The sequence below is a fragment of the Buteo buteo genome, chromosome 6, assembly GCF_964188355.1.
Source record: "Buteo buteo chromosome 6, bButBut1.hap1.1, whole genome shotgun sequence".
Classification (NCBI taxonomy): Eukaryota; Metazoa; Chordata; class Aves; order Accipitriformes; family Accipitridae; genus Buteo; species Buteo buteo.
In genome coordinates this window covers 10,086,205-10,106,176 of record NC_134176.1, presented here as the reverse complement: position 1 = coordinate 10,106,176, position 19,972 = coordinate 10,086,205, and the positions used below count along the sequence as shown (strand labels likewise).

At 44.2% G+C, this 19,972-nt stretch overlaps 1 protein-coding gene across 8 annotated transcripts in view; it reads right to left on the bottom strand.

Annotated features, from left to right (window-relative positions):
* Positions 1-15,715, bottom strand: part of CDCA4 (cell division cycle associated 4) — a 32,196-nt gene extending 16,481 nt beyond the window's left edge. For 2 of the 8 annotated variants that reach the window (XM_075029684.1, XM_075029689.1), the window contains exons 1-3: positions 11,187-11,267; positions 3,674-4,229; positions 2,554-2,674 (exon numbers count right to left, since the gene is read on the bottom strand). Coding sequence is in view for 3 of the 8 variants with exons in the window: in XM_075029682.1 (XP_074885783.1) it covers positions 8,153-8,908; positions 9,045-9,245 (957 nt within the window). In the remaining 5 variants the exon portion in view is untranslated. Of the gene's footprint in view, positions 1-2,553; positions 2,675-3,590; positions 4,230-6,930; positions 8,909-9,044; positions 9,323-11,186; positions 11,269-15,403; positions 15,517-15,583 lie in introns of those variants that run through there. The other 6 variants (XM_075029686.1, XM_075029685.1, XM_075029687.1 and 3 more) reach the window with 6 other exon arrangements.
* Between the last annotated feature and the right edge of the window lie 4,257 nt (positions 15,716-19,972).

The window sequence follows — 19,972 nt, the reverse complement described above, 5'->3', positions numbered from 1 at the left end:
CACCTCTCTCCTGCAGCCTGCCGCCACCGATTCTGGGCCACAGCTGTGCTCTGACCTCGCTGCCGGGGGTCACGGAGCACAGAAGGGGAGCGAGTGCTGCCGCAAGAAGCGTTAATGAATCCTTTTTGACACGCTACCGGAGAGGAGGACGCCTCCCCGAACGGCTGAGGGGTGACACCCCTACCCCCACGGTCCATCTGCTGCACCAAGTGCGAGTGGGGGACCAGTGGCAGCCAGGAAGGAGAGGACCAAATATCCCCCCCCCATACTGTGCCTTAAGTGGAGAAGTAATTCTAAGATGTTCAGGGTTCTTCTGTCTGCTCAAGTCAACCAGGGACAACCAGGAGTATCGCACCAGGACCGACCCCTGCCATATGCCAGGGATTATCTCTGAGGAACAGATACAGGATAGGCGTACAAAGGTAGCTGGTGTAGAAAGGACCGATCTGGAATGATTATGTCTAATGCAGCATATAAAGCGGTAATTTAACCAGCAGCACCACTACAGTGTTTTAATAACTTGTGCAAAAATTAGGTTTTCTATACTTGACCCCTGTTGGCCAAAACTATACGTTCTCCAGGCAACCCTGTAGCACTGGTACAGCAGACAATTCATTCCTCTCTACAGCTACAGGGATTTAATGCAGTACCCGAGCCACCCTGACATTCTCCTCCCAGTCAGCAGACCTCTCAGTAAGACACCAACACCGGTCACCCTGCCTTCCCCACTCTTTCCTAAATTATGAACATAATGCGGTCAGCGGTTTTGTAACCAATTTTTGTTTTCTTTAACAGAAAAGGGTGCGCATGCCTTCTACAGCAGGCATTTCTAGAAAGGTCGGTTCTGTTTCATACATGCTCTGACAAGATCTACAAAAAAAATTAACATGGAGTTGTTTAAATACGTGCATTAGAACTTTGGATTTATGGCCTAACATTTGGAGAAATTAATAGAAACTAAAGAAAATACACTGGTTATTTGCAAAGGTTTTTGTCACTTTTTTGCTTGTGTCAACAGCGGGATTCATGTAAGAGAACTGGAACCTAGTTCGGCTTAGAGATGTTTATGTCCCGTGCAACTCACCTCTTAAGCAGGAGGAGCTGTGCTTGTCTCACAGGCTTAAGAATTCAGAGGTCTGAGCTCACATGTAAGGTCTTTCTTGACAAAAAAACTTTTCTTTAAAAGGCCCTTACTTTCTCAAATGAGGTCATGTTCTAGGAGTCTTTAATGCACTCCCGTTTTGCCTTTAACCTCGAGGCAAACAGAGGACTTAGCAATATGACTTTTTTTTTTATTTAAACATGGTCTTTCAGTATGACTACACTCACCGCAGCAGGCCAGGATACCATTCTCATGAGCGGCATTTTTGCTTTTGCAGCAAATTTCACATGAGCCAGAAAAAAACCCAACCCCAAACCCAATCAGGGTCTCTATATAACTCATCTGAAAGGATTACTGGAGGTCTGCTACTTCTACTTACCTTCGGCATCTATTCAAAAAACACAGTTCCAGGAACACAGGAACTCATGAAGACTGTTTTCCTATGGATTTATGCCTGTGATTAATTGCCTCTGTGTCTAAGGTACAAGCTCTAATTGAAGCTAGTCTTATGCCTGGAAACTTATAAATGTCTCTCCCTTATCTGGATTACTGTGTATCAGTACAGAATGCAGTTTTCTTCTGATCTTTCTTTCACCTCCACACTTAAAAAAAAGCCACACACAAAAAACCCCACCAAAAAAATCCCTCTGAAAATGTAGTGACTGTGAGGTCTGCCAGATTTGGTTGAAATTCATTAGCTATTCTAAAGCTGAATGACAGAATGATCATGTATGCCATACTTCCACAAGAAAGTGAGAAAGGGTAGTGCCTACTGCACAAAAGCCTGGTTAGTTTTACCACCCGTTTTTGGTGGCAAAGCCTCTGTGAACTACTAACTAATCCCACACTTACTCAAGTTTAAAAAAAAGAAAAAAAAAGCAAGCCGTGACTCAAGATGATAATTTAAAAAAAAAACCAAACCAAACCACATTATTGAATATTTGTCAGAGTACTAAATAAGCCATTATGCTATTTTGTCAAAAGAATCACAATTTACAAGAAAAAGCACTTTCTCCCTATACCTTTCAAACAAAGCAGACACACAAAAGCAAACCATGTTACTGGGCTTCAATTAAAACAAATAACCATTCAACAGTTTTATCTTAAACTTCACTCAGCTCACTGGACAAAAAAACCCTCCCAACACCCAGTACTTTCCATATCTAGCATTTGTCTCAGTAATTATCTCAAACACAGAAAAGTGAATTTGTTTTAAGTACCGTTTTTTTCTCCTCTGAGTATTAAAACTCTTTTGGTGTGTGGTGGTTTGTTGTTTTTTTTTTAGCAACATACCTGCTCTTCCCTTTAGAAGTCCTGTTTTGGAAGCTTGCACAACCCGAGGTTGAAGTTACATTACATTTTCTTGATCTCCAAAACTTGTCTGTAATTGGCACATGAAAAATACAATATACTGTTGTTTTGTTGCAGCATTTTACTACTGCAGTACATACTTGCCACTTCCCACATGCTCCTAGGGGACTTCCAAATACAGCAGACGTGTGGATACAATTTCTTTTTAATTCTGTTTTTGCAAGAAGTCATGTAATCACCTGTATCTTCAATTATTCTTCCCTAAAAAGATGACAGTTGAAATTACTGAATGTTTTCCCTGCAATGGAAAGTTGCCTCTAGCTTTATATTTTCCTGTTGACATGTTGGTCATGCATCAACATTTACCACAATAATTCTTCAGGTCATAAAACACTCATTTGGGGGAAATCTTGGTTAAGCAAAGGAGCAATTGTTTTTAAAAAAAAGCTACTACTACTTATGAAAATCATGTCAGACAATGAAATTTTAGTATTTTTCACTGTCTTAAAAAAAAAAAAAAGTCAAGTCACTACAGACATCTGAAGTAAATCTCTTTCCTGAGAACTTGAATTATTCAGTGGGATTTCATCTCTTTGCGGAACTTCCTTGAAAATATAGGAAAATTTATCTTAACTGTCAACTTTGCAAGAGACACCAAAAGGAGTTTAGACAATCCTTGCAAAAGCTTACAGTTGAACAAGCCAAGCTGACAAAAATACATATTTTCCTAAGATGTGTATTTCATTTCTTCGGAACTTGGTGGTGTCGTACTTTCAGTATTAATCACATAGTGTGAAATTACACTCATTTAAGAGTTGATGAGCCATCAAAATTTGTCATGATCAGTCACGGGTTTTTTGCATAAGGGACTATACATCCTAGGCCTGAGACATAAACAGACTTTCACTTTGAAAAGAAGTCACTTTTGAAAGCATTTTTGTCTTACCCTAGACATTACCAAATAAATGGATTATTTTTCATCCTAGCTTTTGACAATTTGTTTAGTTATATGGGAGTATGGAGTAAGTTGCAGAACTGTAAAGCAGTCATACACTCAAATCAATATTCTGAGGCACAAGACATCCATAATGGCCTGATAATTACAATATAAAACTATACTATCAGTCAATTTACAACAACGCTTTTTAAAATGCCTCCTAAAGCAGTCCAGGCATACCTGAGACTTCAAGAAAGTCTAAGGACAGCTTTGAAAACAGGTAATTCCTGGTGAGCGTGAAGACTTGCATGTGCATCCCTAACCTGCTCAAGGCTGAATCCCTCACTGCTGCGCCTCTGAGGCAGTCTGGAAAGGTGCTTTTCATCCAAAGAAACGATTCCCTCTTCGTTTACCAAATTTTTCCTTCAGGCAAATATGGCTATGTTCACAGAGACAGGCAACATCTTTTACTAGATAAACTCACAGAGCTGCAGAAGAGAGAGGGGATTAAAAAAACCCAACAAACAGCAAACAAACAGGGATGCGATAAGCAGGCAAGCTTTTGTGTGCACAAGCCATTGTTAATGCAACCTGGATCCTCACACTTCTTGCCTTTGCTGAATGCCCAAGCTTCAGAAGCTCCATGGAATCTGGATTTCCTGGCAAGGGAGGAGAAATAAAACCACAGGCACAGAGGCAGAAGGGAACAGATATGGACAGATATTCAAGGTTACCTGAGAAGAAAGCAGATCTGATGTTGGCTGTTTGCTTGAACATACTTTCTTTTGTGCAAGTCTACAGCTGAGTTATGTCATTCAGACCAACAGCCTTGTTTGAGACACAGCATTGGCTGCCGTGCAAGTTTCATGACTCTTTTCCCTAGGAGCACATAAAAGAAAAAAGGGTGCTGGAAGTGGTAGCAAGATCTGACAGAAGCCTTTCCTAATTTAACAGAGTTAAATTATTTCCCATTTATATGTAGAAATTAAGAAAACCACCATCACCAAGTATCTCTTGCCATTTGTAGTAACAGTTCACAAAACATGTAATTTAAAATTCACCATTTTAAAGGCACCCTATCATTTCTGATGTCCCTCAGTATCTTAGAGGAATACATAGAGGGGAAAAATACTGTATTAACCTTTAAGTGGTGCATATTTAACTAAGATGTTTTTGGACTAGCAAAGAAATGACAATGCAAGTTAGAAAATAAAGCTCTTGTCCTGGTTTCGGCTGGAATAGTTAATTTTCTTCCTAGTAGGTAGTATAGTGCTGTGTTTTGGATTTAGGATTAGAATAATGTTGGTAACACACTGAGGTTTTAATTGTTGCTAAGCACTGTTTATACTAAGCAAAGGACTTTTCAGCTTCTCACACTGCCCTGCCAGCAGAGGCTGGGACTGCACAAGAAGTTGGGAGGGAACACAGCCAGGACAGCTGACCCAAATGAGCCAAAGGGGTATTCCATACCATATTACATCATGCCCAGTACATAAACTGGGGGAAGTTGGCCAAGGGGGCACCACGGCTCAGGGATTGACTGGGCATCAGTCAGTGGGTGGTGAGCAATTGTATTGTGCATCACTTGTTTTGTACATTCTATTATTATTTTACCTTCCTTTTCCATCCTATTAAACTGTCTTTAACTCAACCTATGAGTTTCACTCCCCTCACACCCCCCCCCATTCTCTCCCCTATCCCACTGCAGGGAGGGAGTAAGCAAGCAGCTGCATGGGGCTTAGCTGCTGGCTGGGGTTAAACCACAACAGTTCCTTTTTAAAAAAAAAAACAACAAAACAACAGGAAAAGTGAAGCTACCCAGCATGAGCAGCTGAATTTGACTGAGACACACCAATAAAGCAGTAGGGAGACAAGCTGATTTTACACTGACTGGTCCTTGCAAAGTCAGACCAGTTCTAGGCACACATCAGTTTGGTGCAGTGACTGTGCAAGTTTCAGCAATACAAATTCTTATACCTGCTGAAGACCTGAGCCAAGATACCAGGCATGTAAAAGCACATAAGATTTGGCATAAGTTTTAAGAACATAATAAAACAGGATATGTTTTTCTATTTAAATGCTTAACTACATAAATGCATACTTACCTAATACCTTTCCCGTTAAGCCAAGTAGTCTCTACAAATTGCTCTAACTAGGCATAGCTTCCTCAGTAAAGGAATGCACCCAGCTAGATGGTTTGTACACAGAGATACAGATACATATACACACACACACGCATTTGACACATTCAGTTTAAGAGTTATGAACAAATTATACTAATTCCTACCTGTAACATGGAGATTGATGCCCAGTAAGGAGGCAGGGGGAGAGCATCTTTTTAAATACATTAGCATGCAATTGCTCCTTCAATGAAAATTGAGATTAAGGGGGAGCAGAGGGGAACACCCACAGTTGTTCAAACCTGTGGGTTTTCAACCACAGTTCAGAGAAGTTTTGGAGAACTTTCCCAGAGGGACAGAAGATTTTTAGTTATTCAGCTCAATGCTAATGTTCCCTTTATAAAACTTTGAAACTGCCTGACTTTCTGCTTTACCCTAAGGCATCTGCTGTCCGATTCAGTGGACCTATTCACACACAGAAAAGCATAAAGAAAAATTTCCTGTGGATTTAGAATTTTGAAGCAATCTGATACTACAACAAACAGTGACAAATAAAACAGACTGTTGTTTCACTGTGAGATATGACAGTTCACATCAACATTCATATCCTCCTGAAGCAGGATGTACTACTGCAACACCTTTCCATTACATCTCTATTAAGACATGTAGTATTGGCATGCTTCTTTGGTCCAGCTATATCATATGGACTGAATTTGCCAAGTGTCTATATGCTATTTCATCCTAATAAGAAGTTATTAATCAAGTTTTAATTGAGGAAGCAATGTTTAACTACTACAGCAACTACAGGTTATCTCATGCCAAGTTTAGTACAAGAAAGATTTTCAGATTCACTAAAGACTCACACCGACTGCATGGTTTCATGCAACTAAGCTAATATGCATTCAACTATCAAGTTTGAAAAATTTAGCAAAGTGGTACCATTTCTCCCCAAACCAGATGCTTCTAAAGCACTGGTTGAAACCATAAGCTCGGTGGTCTCCTTTTGTGGAGGTGACACTGGAGTGTCCTTAACACCCCCCTGCCCCCACCCTCCCCTTTTTAGGGGTTTGAGAATCTGAAAAGGATAGTGTGTAGTAGGTGAGGTCACTTGTGGGAAGGCAGAGTCTGTCAGATGCAGAAAGGTATTCTCTTCATGTTCAGCAACTTGCCTGGTTCGGGTCTACAGAAAACAACTGAGTTACTGGCGGATGTCTTCCCCTGGCACAACCAATGCTAACACATTCCAGAAACCAGTCAATCTTTCCCCCCTCCTCCACCTCCCTGCTAGTTCAGGCCTCTTCCCCAGTACCAGCTTGTGAAGGTAAATATTTGTCATTTTATAACAAAATCATACATTGTACTTGATCTATCCCTTTCCTCTGAAAAAGTCTCATAAGAATAAGCTTAATTATATACACTCTAAACCAAATGTGGCTACTTGAAGAAAAAACACCATCCCATGTTGTATTATCTTTTGTTATTAAAAAAAGCCAAGAGGAAACCCTTGGTAAGAGTGGAGCATATTAATTATGACAAGACATCATGACATACCAGTTGAGATTTAAAGGCCGCTAATAACACTTTTTGTAGTAATTAGTGCAAGATAGTTATCCCACATAAACAAATATTTGATGGTAGACTTCAGTGATAAAACAATTCACTTGATGACATTTACATATAAATACACATAAATAAAAACCTATGCAATTTAGGTTTGTAGTTAACAAAAAGCATGGTCTGAAATGAATTAAATGTAACTGTATCTAGCTGGATCAAAGCTCTTCCTCTAATGATACTCAAGTATATGGGGTATGAAAAGCATAATTTTACAATTCTCAATTTAGTAAAGCACTACTCTATAAAACAGAATCATGAAAACAGCTCTTACATTTTAATGTAAAGTATAAAATCGTATATTTACATTTACATACACTTTACTGAACTACATTGGGTAGCTCACGGTAAAAAAAAACATCCCTTTTTGAAAATCGTTCAAAAAATACATCAACTGCAGATATGATCAAAAGTTACTAAGTTAGCAGCTGACATAACATCTGTAGTAAAAATATATTTTAGGAAAATACCTGGAAAAATCTAAACACCAATAAACACTTTAAAAACTATTTTTGAAGTAAAAATTGTAGCAAAAAACAGAACACACTAGCTAGGATAACAGGAACTATTGCATACTGCTCTTTAAGAGCCATGTAGCGACTTAGAACAGAAGCAGCAGGAGTTTTGTGATGTAACAAAGTGGAAACCGGAGGAAAATAGGAAACCAGTTATCTAACTTCTCTCTATGTTTATTACCATTCTTACTGGGAGAAGTATAAGAAAAAGATGAGAGAATCCCTCTCACTGAGCACATCCTCCATCAAAGGCTAAAACAAATTGGTAAAAGGAACCCAATTTCAAGAGCCTTGGACCCAAGAACTTAAAAACATTTACCGTATGTACTTACAGTTCAATGGACAATAAATCGGATTATTACACTACAAGTTGCAGGTTAACTTTAAGAGTTAACACTCCTTTGCAATATGAAGTGCTTTTTAATATATATATCTATATAATATATAGATATTTGTAAAATACACGTGCAGATTTGATAGAACAAACTGTGGAAATAACTTTCTCGAGTCTTTTCTTCCCATTAACAGATCTTTATCTCCTACACAAGGAGTTTCAGGATTCAACAAGGATTTCCACAATATGATCAAGCTCATTAAGATCAGATTTACAATTAGAGTTAGAAGCTGTAGGTGTGGGAGAAGAAAACGTTTCAAGCCCATCACAGTGTCCCATTTTTGAGTTGCTCATCATGCCTGTTAACATAGTATCAAGATCATAGTAAGAATTGTCAACTTCTGAAAACAGATCTTCAACAGAATTAGGACTTTTATTCTCCAGTGTCTCAAATATTTGATCTAATGATTTTTGAAAGTTTCCTTTATTTTCTTGTGGATTCTCCATTTCCCACACATTGCTCTGCAGGTTTCTCGGAACTTGCACTGAAGAGGCTGCTGACATAGTTTCTGAACTATCTTGTGCCTGGTCACCCTCAAAGTCTTTATTAAAAGTAGTATAGCCTGGAACATGCTTTCCCTCAGCTTGTTCCCTAGATGAACGACAGAGGATATCTGTTGAAACAAGACGATCCAGGGATGCCTGCCCTGTACTCTGTGTATTTATCATCTGCCAAGTCCCATCTTGAGTCATTTCCTCTTGGATCTGCCGTACCGTGTTGGCTATAAGTACCGAACGACAAAGGTTAGGTTCAACCAGCATGTGACACAGCTGAAGTTTAACCAAGGACATATCTAAAAGTGACTGCCGCTGAAGATTATATGAAGGAATAGCCTTAATACCAGCCAGAGTTCCTTCAATATCTTCTTCACCATCAAAACATTTTCTCTTTAATCCTCGCACAAACATTGTGTCCTGTTAAAAAAAATAAAAAAAAAAATTCTTGTACAATGTAAACAGCTCGAGAGAGTTGAAAAGAAAGACTAAAAAACAAACCAGAAAACTTTAAACAGCAAATTCTTTTAAGATAGAAACATCAGAATTGTCATACCAGGTTATAGAATGGCCAGTGTGGTACAACAGGGGTCAGGAACATGTGGACTGGGTCCCAAAGACGGCACTCGGGAACCAGGGGTGAGCAGGTCCACAAGTCATGGCATCGGAGAGAGGCAGGGGCTTCCAGCTCCTGGCTCCCATTAAGCTCCACACTGGATGGAAGTCGGGAGCCGCTGCTTCGCACAGAAGCAAACATCCCAATGGCTGTATTTCACCTACTGGAGAGGCAGTTTCTCCTCGCTCCTCCCAAGTTTCTACTGGCATGCTTAACCTCTAATTTTGGAAATAAAAATACAACCTGGCACACCATCTTTAGAAGTTTTGACCCCTCCAGAACATCAACATGCCTAACACAGTAACATGAAAAAAATACCATGGGCAGCATACTTGAAAAGGTTAGCTTATTTTGGCTACAGGGCAAGTAAGATTTACATTTGTTCCATATAACTTGAGACATTCAACTGAGGTGCCTAAAGCAGTCCTTCTGGTTCCCTCACTCAGGTGAGTAAATGAACTGTGTAATTCCAATATGAATTGTGCAAGTCCAATAAGGATAGGCACAGTCATCCTCTGTATGGGCTTCTGTACTTCTTTCCCAGTTGACTGTAAGAAAGCAAAATTCCTATATTCCTAGTTTAGGTTCTCCAGCTAAAAATAAGTGGGGAGCATCCAGGCTTCTCATTATTTACATCTAAAAATCACTCGCTGAATTTTCCAAGGTATGACTTTCAAGCACTAGCCCCCAGATCTTCTTCTGAATTGCACTAATTTTGACAACAGTGCCCCATGCAAATATTGCAGCTGATCTCTTGAAATACAAAGTAACTTTTTTCTTTTTTTTAAATGTAATAGATGTCACTTCATCTTATAAAAATTAGGCTGCAGATGAAAGCTGGTACCTGATCTCTACATTCATGCACCTTTGTTATGTCCCTTCTGAGTCTTCTGTCCTTAGAATTCCTGTTTACCCAATATTTGGGTATTTTTTCAATGTAGTGACCCAAACAAAACGAAGTTTTTCAACTAAAACGTGATAAACCCAAAAAACTATCGCAATGTCTTTCTATATCATTTTCCATTTCCCTTGGTAAGACCTAACCTCTGCCTTGCTTTTCTGGTTGCTATGGTAAGTTCCACATATTTTCAGGGAGTGCTCTCTCAGGTTTTTCAGAGTCACTAAAAATCCAAAGTGCAACAACACTGTTCCTTTCGAAATACACTACATACTTATCTACTCTGAAAACCTGGGGATAGCACAGCAGCCAGATAAACATTTGGTCTGACTCTGTACAATACTTCTTACATTGCTGTATATATCCATGAAATAACCTTTTTTTATTCACCAACTCTTAAAGATTTCTTTCCACTGAAGGTACAAAACTCTTTAGAAATCATAATACACAGAGACTACAATATAGAATATATGAACTTGGTCTTATGGTCATTTTTCATAGACTTCTTCAAAGCTATCCAAGGATTACCAATATATTAAATGCTTTGGAAGTTTATTTTAAAAGTTTCTGCCGTAACCTAACGTATTTGCATTATTCCCATTAACTGCAACCCAAGTTTTTCCTTGATGGTGCCCTTCCTGGATTTTTAGGTATTCCTGCAAACTTCCTATCAGAGGATATCCCATTTAATTTTTCCTACAAAGTTGTATGGACAGTGATTCCTAAACACACACATACCATGTGAAACTTGACCCCTAGAAATATCTTTTGGGTCTACTAATCAACCATGTATGACCATGTCATCAAACATTAAACACTCTGTGCAGAGTTTGAAGCTTCTTTTATTTCAACTTATATTCTTGTGAAGAATAATTAAAACTTCAATTGAACGTTAACCTGGTTTTCATACATCTACTATTTGGCATTTAAATGCCTTCTAAGGCACATCAACAGAAGAACAGGACACAGCAGAAAACTTGAAAACACACTTGGGTGTGTAGCAGCAGAGGAAAAAATGTTTACGGATTCTTAAAGGTAAAACTTTCACAGCATTCACTGGATTTTTTTCCGTAACACTTACTTCCAATTAGTATCTTACATCATAAAAACAGTTGTCACTCAGTTCCTGAGACTGCACAAAATAATAAATTACAGTTTCATTTAAGAAGCAAAAAATTACATACCAGTAGTTGTGTTTGATGCAGTCCTTCCTCTTCTCCCATGCTACTGAGCAAGAGTCCATACAGTAAAAGTTAGAGCACCACCTACCAAGCACCGGGAAGGAAGATGTCAGGCAAGTACAGGAGATGCAGAACAAAATAGTTTCCCATTTCAGAAACTTATACATTTCTCTTTTCAATTGTTTCAGTATCTCTATCCTCACAACATTCCTACAAACTTGAATAGTACTATTAAACCCAATTTACAGCTAGAGCACAAAGGTGATTTGCCCGCCAATACACCCAAAATCTGCAGCAGGAGAAGGAAACTGCCAGTTTTAAGTCCAAGTCCTAGGCTGTTACCCTGACCTTTGGACCAGCCTCTCCCTTATCCCTACGCCTTTGCCATTTGAAGAGCAAACAAAATCTTTAGCGATCATCTGAAAAATTTAAATGCACACAAAAGCATACTGAAAGGAAGTCTTCGTTACTTCTATACAGTTTTCACCTTTGTTGTACAAAACCATGTATGGCTGTAGCATTTAGAGAAAAAGAGCAAGCACACACAAATACAAAACTGAAACATAGCAAAACCAGGGAGGATTTTCCTTTACCAGCACAGAAACTATGACTAAGATTTACTTTGCAAGATGACAATAATGAAAGTAATGACAGTAATTAAATTGTTTTAACTATAAAAGCTGAGTTTTTAAAACACATTTAAGGCAAAATAAGATTTGATATACCAAATACAACTACCAAACACATGCAACAATTCCTTTAATTACTGAAACCTAAAAGAATCCTCTGTTTCAACAGGCTACAAAAACTTATACGATAAAATATGAAAACAATTCAGATACTTTTCTAGACATGTCTGTACAATACAAGACAGTTCAGTGTCTGCAACTGAAGTACATACCTAGAAAAGAAACAAGTAAAAAGGATGGATATGGACATCTATTTTTATTTTCTATTGTGGCTGGTAATAAAAAATACTTGAAGAGCGCTTGCTCTCAAAATTGGGAGGGAAGGAGATGGTCAACAAAGGACTTGGAGGGGCAGCAAACACATTTTTCTCAAGAAACTGCATACTTGTTAAAATACCACAACAAAAACCCCACCTTAAACACTCTCAAGCCAAAATCTTTTGACTCAATCTCAAAATATTCAGACTAAAATGCTGTTATGTCATGGAAACGGTATTTAACCAACTCATAGTCTCATTCTCTTATACAGACTGAGCTCACAGCAACATTCAAGACAGGGTCATGAAGCATATGAACTACAACTCCAGTGAGACACCATAGTGTCAAGTCAATAAAGTATTTATTTCTGTCAAACACCTTATGATGCTGTAAAAGTTCAGAAGTTTTTGCTCCCTGGGTATACTTTCAAAACACTCTATAAATGAAGGGCAATCTCTCTGACAGCCTGTATACAGTAATTATTTGAATCCCCGAATTCCCAATAGGTATGCTTATAGTTTTAGGGTAGGTGACAAGGGCATAAACTTTGTTTAAAGAAAAACCCATCCAAACAAAAACCCCCAAAAACCCCACAACTACGGATAAAGATGATGCAGTCACGAGAACAATAAATGAAAATATTTTCTGGTGCTGTTTTGGATATCTGACAATTTTAGAGGAAGAGGCTTTGACCTTTTGCCTCCCAAAATAGCAGACTGATAGAGGAGGGGACTGGTGACGCGAACACATGAGTTCTTGGCAAAAGAGCCATTATCACACCCACAAACGAAAATACATAGGGGATGTTGGCAGACCAGTCCAGTCTATTAGCATACTAAAGAAGGAAACAGTTTGCCCATGCAATGTAAAAATGCGCAAGACCTGCTGCATGTGATTCCAGGTTCTTCTGTAGAGCAATAAACAAACCATGTGGACCTCTGTTCGCATAAACTTAAAGAATATACCCATCACAGCACTTATTTCTATTAGGTGGCATACGAGCATGCCTCAGAACCTAAGTTCTCAGTAAAAAAAAAATAAAAAATTAACTTCATAGCCATTATCAGATGCAATTAAAACCTTGCAAATAAAAAACCTTCCCCAGACTTCTCTGCACTATCTCCAACAAGGACTAATCTCAAGAAAGTACCAAGTTTAAAACCTAACTGATTAAAATATATATCTCTATTGATTTACAAACTAACATACTCAAAATGGTATTAGCCATTGTGTAAAAATTCTCTTGGTTCAGGAGAGCAAGATTGCTGCTGCTTTGGAGTCAAAGTGTTCAAAATTCTCTGATAATTTCAAGCAACATCTGTCTCTGTCCAAGAAGCAATGTCTAGACTAGCTGTATCGCCTCCCTTCTTCCACTATCAGAGTCTCAAGAGCCCAAACTTAGTGTGTTAAACTTAAGCACTGTTTGAAATAGCTGTACAAAAGGAGCTGTCAAGGAGACAACAGCCATCTGTAGCATAATACAGTATGAAAAAAGGAGTTTCTGTGGGTTTTGGTGGGGTTTTTGTTTTGTTTTTTTTGTTTGGGTTTTTTTTTTTTTTAACAGTAGCACAGGGAGCACAGTATTATATAATTCATTAAAAGTTTTGCTTTTGGGATTGACAAATGCCCAGTCTGCTTTACAAACAAGAATCAAATTTCAAGCACCAATTCTTACCACAGCATCAACTTAAACATTCCAGATTAACACTCAATTCAGATTCATGTAGAAATATGCTGCCAAAGATATACTTAAGTACTTAAGGGGAAAAGTCGCTTCCTAAGAGTTGGGGTAATAGAGAAGGTGGAAAATTTTAGCACTGTTCACCTTTACAAGAAAGCAGACAAGAACTACCTAGGCAAGCACTGGAGGTTCACTTAAGCAAGATGCTTTTTCTTTTTGTACAGACGCAAGTATAGTGACAATGGTTAGCATGGGAAGGTTAGAAGGTATTGTATCTCCCCTCTACCACTCTAATCATCTTCATGATCTAATTCAGCTTCATCACAAAGATGAAGAGAGGGCTGGAGCACCTCACCTATGAGGACAGGCTGAGAGAGTTGGGGTGTTTCAGCCTGGAAAAGAGAAGGCTCCGGGGAGACCTTACAGCAGCCTTCCAGTACCTAAAGGGAGCCTACAGGAAAGCCAGAGAGGGACTTTTTACAAGGGCATGTAGCAATAGAACAAAAGGTAACAGTTTTAAACTGAAAGAGGGTAGATTTAGATTAGATATATGGAAGAAATTCTTCACTGCGAGGGTGGTGAGGCACTGCAACAGGTTGCCCAGAGAAGTTGTGGATGTCCCATCCCTGGAAGTGTTCAAGGCCAGGTTGGATGGGGCTTGGAGCAACCTGGTCTAGTGGAAGGTGTCCCTGCCCATGGCGGGGGGTGGGAACTAGGTGATCTTTAAGGTCCCTTCCAACCCAAACCATTCTATGATTCCATAATCCCCCCCACTGCAAAACTGTCCTTTATAACAACTGTGGTAAGAAATCAAAGCTATGTGTAATGGTGAAAAGAAGATGGAAAGCCAGGTACTCCTCTTTAGGCACGCATATGTGTGTGTATGGTGGTGTTGAGTTACAAGGTGGGCTGCAGACACAGCAGAGAGCTGGTAGGGCCAGAAACATCCCTATTCGGACTGGGACAAAGGCACCTATAAAGCACCGGGGTCTGGTCCACCCCCCGGGCGTAGGGGGCTAGCAGGCACCTCTCCAGGACACGAGGGCTTCGGGAAAGGGCACCAGCTCCCGAGGAAAGGCAGGCTGGGAAGCCGGGGCAGCCGCACGCCCAGGTCAGGGGCGACGGCAGGCGGTGCGAGGAGCAGAAAGCTCGTGGAAACGCAGACGACGGAGGCCCGTGGCCGGGGCGGCCGAGGCCGGGGGGCGGCCCGCCAGAACCGGCGGGGAGAGGCGTGCCCGGCGGGCGCGGCCGGGGCGGGGAGCGAGCCCCGGCGGACGGAGGCTGGGGGAGGGAGCGCGGCGGGGGCCGAGGCGGGGTTGAGCCGCGATGCGTGCGCTGGGGGAGCCGGGGGAGGTCCCCAGGCACGGCACGCCGGCGGTGGGAGGGCAGCGGCGCCCACGGCGTGCGGCGGCGCCGGAAGGGTGCCCGGGGGTGGAGGAGCGGGCGACGGGAGTGCGCGGCTGGGGAAGGGACCGAGCGGAGGAGAGGGGCGCCCGGCGCCGACGGGGGTAGACGGGCCCCGGCCCTGCCGCCCCTCACCGCTCCAGCGGCGCGCGCGCGGCCGCCAACGGCCCCGCGCGGCGGTTACTCACCGTCCCGCGCTCCCGGCAAACGGCCCGCCGCCATTTTGAATCGGCTCCCTCCTCCGCGGGCTCCGCCGCCACCGGCTCCACGCCCGCGCCGTCCCCAGGAGGAGCCCCGGGGAAAGGCGGGCGGCTCCGGGGGCCACACGCCGCGCCCGACCCAGCCCCAGCCCAGCCTGCCGTACTCACCACCTCGCCGCCGTCGCCGTCGCCGCCGCCGCCGCCTGCCAGCGCGGGAGCCCCCGCTCCGCCTCACCGACCGCTCCGCGCTTGAGGGAGGGGGCGGGGCCGGCCCCCACGGCTGGCCCCGCCTCCCCCCGCCCGCCATCTTATTGTCAAAGCCCACAAAGGAACTCGCTTCCTCCCCCACCCCCGTCTTCCCGCTGGGGGACGGGCCTGCCCCGGCAGCCACGCCTACAAGGGAACGGCAGCTGCTTATTGGCCGTCACCGAACGCGCAGCCGCCGCTCACCACTGCGATTGGCGGCGCCGTTGCCACGGCGCCCGCCCTCTCCCGCCCCCCGCCCCAGGCACCGCCCACGGGAGGCTGCTAGGTTGCCGCGGCGGCCGAGCCCTTCCCCTCGGCCCTGAGAGGCTGGCGGGAGGCGGAGGCGGGGGGCGAGGCGGAGCCCCGATTTCAAACGGCGGCCAGGGGCCCGCGGCGCGTCTGGGCTCCCGGCCACGGGCTCCGGCGGGAACAGGTTCAGACCTGGCCCCGCTGCAGCCCGCGGGGAGCCGCAAGGAGCGGGGGGCGGCGGCGGCGGCCACCCCCGGGCCGCGGCGCGCCGCCTTCCCCTCGCTGGGCCCGGCCGCTCTCTGCCGTCAGGCGCCGCTTCCCTCAGGGCCGGGGGAGCCCCCGGCGCCAACCGCTGCCGGCCCGCCCTCGCAGCCGTCCCCCCCACCCCCGGTGCGGCCGCCCCGCGGGGGGTGCCAGGCCTCATGACTCCATTAGCAAGGCCTGTGGCATTTCCTGTTTGGGCCCGGCCTCGCAGCCCCGGCTCTCGGAGGCAGAGGACGGGGAAGCCGCTTCCTCGGGGCGAGGAGAAGGGGTGAAGCTTCGCACCCCTCGGGAAGCCGCTGTCCCAAAAGCTCCAACCGCCCTGCTGAGCGAGAAAAAAAAAATAATAAAAAAAAAACAACCCCGAAAGCTTTGAACGCTGCGGTGACTTCCAGCTCGATGCTGCTGCACATCTGCAAGTACTTAAGCCGGCCGAGCGTTCCTCGGTCGCTTTCCCGGTCTTGCAGCTACGTGCCGGCTGTCTCCAAAGCGGGCAGAAGGGGAGGTCGGGGGAGGGGGGGGGAGCTGGGCTTGTCCTGGCTGCGGCTGCCGGCAGAGAGGCGCAGCGGCACGGCAGCTGCTGCCTCCGGGCTGCGGCTCGGGCGGGGGGGGCATCTGCTGCCCGCGGTGGGGCGGGGAGCGAGGAGAGAAAGAAAATGGAGAAAGGGTGGGCTGGGCACCGCCGGGGGCGATCAGCGGGGCTTGGGGCTGAGGGTCGGTACGAAAGGCTGTAAAACAACAGAGCTGTAGCTTGACACGGGAAAGCAGGAGGAAATAACATTTCCATAGCGAAGCAAGATCTGCTTTTGGGCCAAGGCAGGTTACAAAGTGCAGTGTTTCCCCTTGTGTTTTTTACAGTTCCTTGTAGCGTGCTTATGGCATCATGGTGCAAAAATACGAGTCAAAACTTTGAAAGAACAAGTCCACAAAGAGAGAGATTCTTATGCTCTCTTCAGCTTGACATTGGCTGCTTCTAGTTTGGCTGCAAAGAATTAAAATAGGGAATCCCGCAACAAACCCTGCAAGAACCTTTGAGCCTCTCTGGACTTCCCTCTTGAGGCGGTGTGAGTGTGGTTCCTTGGAGGGTCACTGCTGAAGAGTTTATTGGGTTTGCTCTTTCTAGTGATAGCATCATCTGCATAGTAAGGTACATAAGTCCCCTCTCCTTATCTTTTTTTTCTTCCTTTCCGATACAATGAGAGAGAGTCTTGACATTTTGTTTCGTGGTTTCATTTTTTTTTCCTAATAAATCCTCCAGTGAAATGAGATGATGTCTGATGGCTTAAAAACTAAATCATCTATGTTTCTGATTAAGCCATTGAAAGAAAAATTGTGAGAGGTTCTCAGCACTCTGCCTCCTTTGAAAAGCTGAGAAACTATGTCTCATCGAGGTATGACCACATTTGATTATTCTCCGGAGAAAACAACTCTCACATCTCACACATGTGAGAAACAAAACTTGAAAAGTCAAAATGGAAAAATCTGGACAGACCTATGCAAAACAATACAGACCAAAGTGTTTACTAGAAAGCAAACAATCTCTGATACGACTAAAATAGCGTTATAAAGAATATAATTGAATTGTAACCACCATGTGATAAAGAAAATGATCAAATTTTAGTTACACGCTGAAGTTTTTCATCCTCCTACTGGTTTCAGTAAATGAAATTTTAACACCAGAGTTAAAAAGAACAGGTGAAAACCTGGTAATTTCCTAAACAGTTATTTATATATTGAAAAAACTATCTCAGCCCATGAAACTTTCACAGCTAAGATAATCTGCAAGCAAAAGCAGAACCGATGCCTAAGTTGAAGTTCTAGAGACAAAGCGTGGAGCAGAACTGGAAAGAAACGTCTGCAAAGCAACCTGATAGGGGAAAGTGAAATGAAGACAATAACTGCATACAAAATAAAGGTGGGGGGGAATTACTGGTCAGAAATGGCAGGAGACACTTAAATTGAAAGGTGGTTCATAATATGTACTCAAAGCTTCTAGACAATTGGGAGGCATTGCACCTAGTGAGACACTGCAGAGCAACCTGCTTGCTGATGAAATGACTAACATGGGTGACGGGGAAGAAAATGATGCAAACCAGCTCAGCAGATCTCTCCTAGGAAGACGGGTCACCGCTGGCATCCAGCAAAATCTTCAGAGTGAGTGGCAGTCCTGAGGGGATTTAAAAGCACTGCCAGCCTTTAGAGAAGTGTGATCGCCAGAGGGGTGAATGGGATGCCCTTTTTGTGTGAAAACAAGAGGTACGGGGCTGGTTTAACAGGAGCGGGCGTTGCCTCGACCGCTCCGAGCGGGTCCAAGGTGCAGATCCATCCTTGGCACATGGTGCGGCTTATTTGAGCTGGAGCCTCTGCCCCGGAGCAGGAGGGCTGCATCAAGTGGAGCTGCTACCCTGAGCCCCTTCCCTTGGCTGGGCAGGGGTTAGCTCGTGCTCGCCGTGGATGAAGGATGGGCTCGCCTTCAGTCTGTACACACGGGCTTCAGCCATGCTGCCTCCTCGGCAGCTGAGCAGCAGCGGCTGCGGGAGCTGTGCTTGGCAGCCAGCTCCGGCTCTCCCCAGCCCACAGCCCGCCTGCTCCGGCAGAGAGCCCGCTCTCCCGGGAGCCTCGGCCTGCCTCTTCCTCCGGCGGTGGCTGGTACCGGGTGGCGTGACCTGCGTGCCATGCTGGTTGGAAAGCAGCCACTACTCCCTCCCTCCCAGCCCCCTTCCTTCCCTTCTGGAGCAAGCCTGTGCTGGGCTGTGCTTGATGCCTCGGGAGCTTTGCTGCTCCTTTCTCAGAGCTGCTCAGCCCCTGCTGAGCTGGCCAGGCTTTCACACATTGGCGGTGACGGGAAGGCTGGTTTAGAGTTGGACAGTGTTTACAAAACCGCAGAAATTAATAGGCACTCAATGGCTGGGAGCAGGGCTGAAACTGCGCTTTTAAAAGAAAAAAAAAAAAGACGACAGAATTTCCAGTTTATTTGTGCAGTTTCAAGCTGCACAAAGGATCTCGGTCCATCACATTTCCACATTACAAATGATTATAATAACAGGGAGTTTTAATAGTTTTAAATAGCTAATACAGATAATCTTCACATAGGTGAATAAGAAACAGAAATACATGCAGAATGAAGTTCCTCACTTTCCACTGGGTCACTGCACTGATATTATTTCTAGCCCGTGGCAAGGTCTCTCGGAGGGAGTGTTTCTTGGGCTTTGATAGGCACGGTCTTGCTCAGTGTTTGTACGAGGCTTAGCGCAGTGTTTCACAACCAGTGGCTTGCAAGCCCTCAGATAAAGAGGGTAGGAAAATTAGTCAGGAGGTTGCTTAAGCTTTGAAACAAATAGTTTCAGCGAGATAGGACAGAGTCCTGTCTCAATACCAATACCGAGCTGACAGCGAAGCGTTTTCCACTCTGCACTGCTGTGTGGCTGCAGTGTTTTCTGTCTCTGGTCCGAGGGCCCTGGGGTTTATGGAGCTGGGCGAACAGTTCGGAGTAGGGCTGTGCAGTCCGAGGCAGGAAAACGTGTGCCTGCGCTGCCGGTGCTTGGAGCCAACCAGACATGACTCAGCCCTGAACTGGAAGCCGTGAGCTGTCGTCAGTGCAGTGCTGTGCTCTGGCTAGTGGGCTGCATGGAGACACTAGGTGTGTTAGCTCAAGCTCTGTGCTGTACTGGCACGACCATGTGAGGTTTGGAAGAGTTTTGGCTGTGATCTCGCCGGTTCAGAACGGGGACGGAGGGTGCTTGCCTCTGCCTGCTAAAGACAACGTGTACTTGCTCTGAGTCTGTATTGTTTCTCTCATAA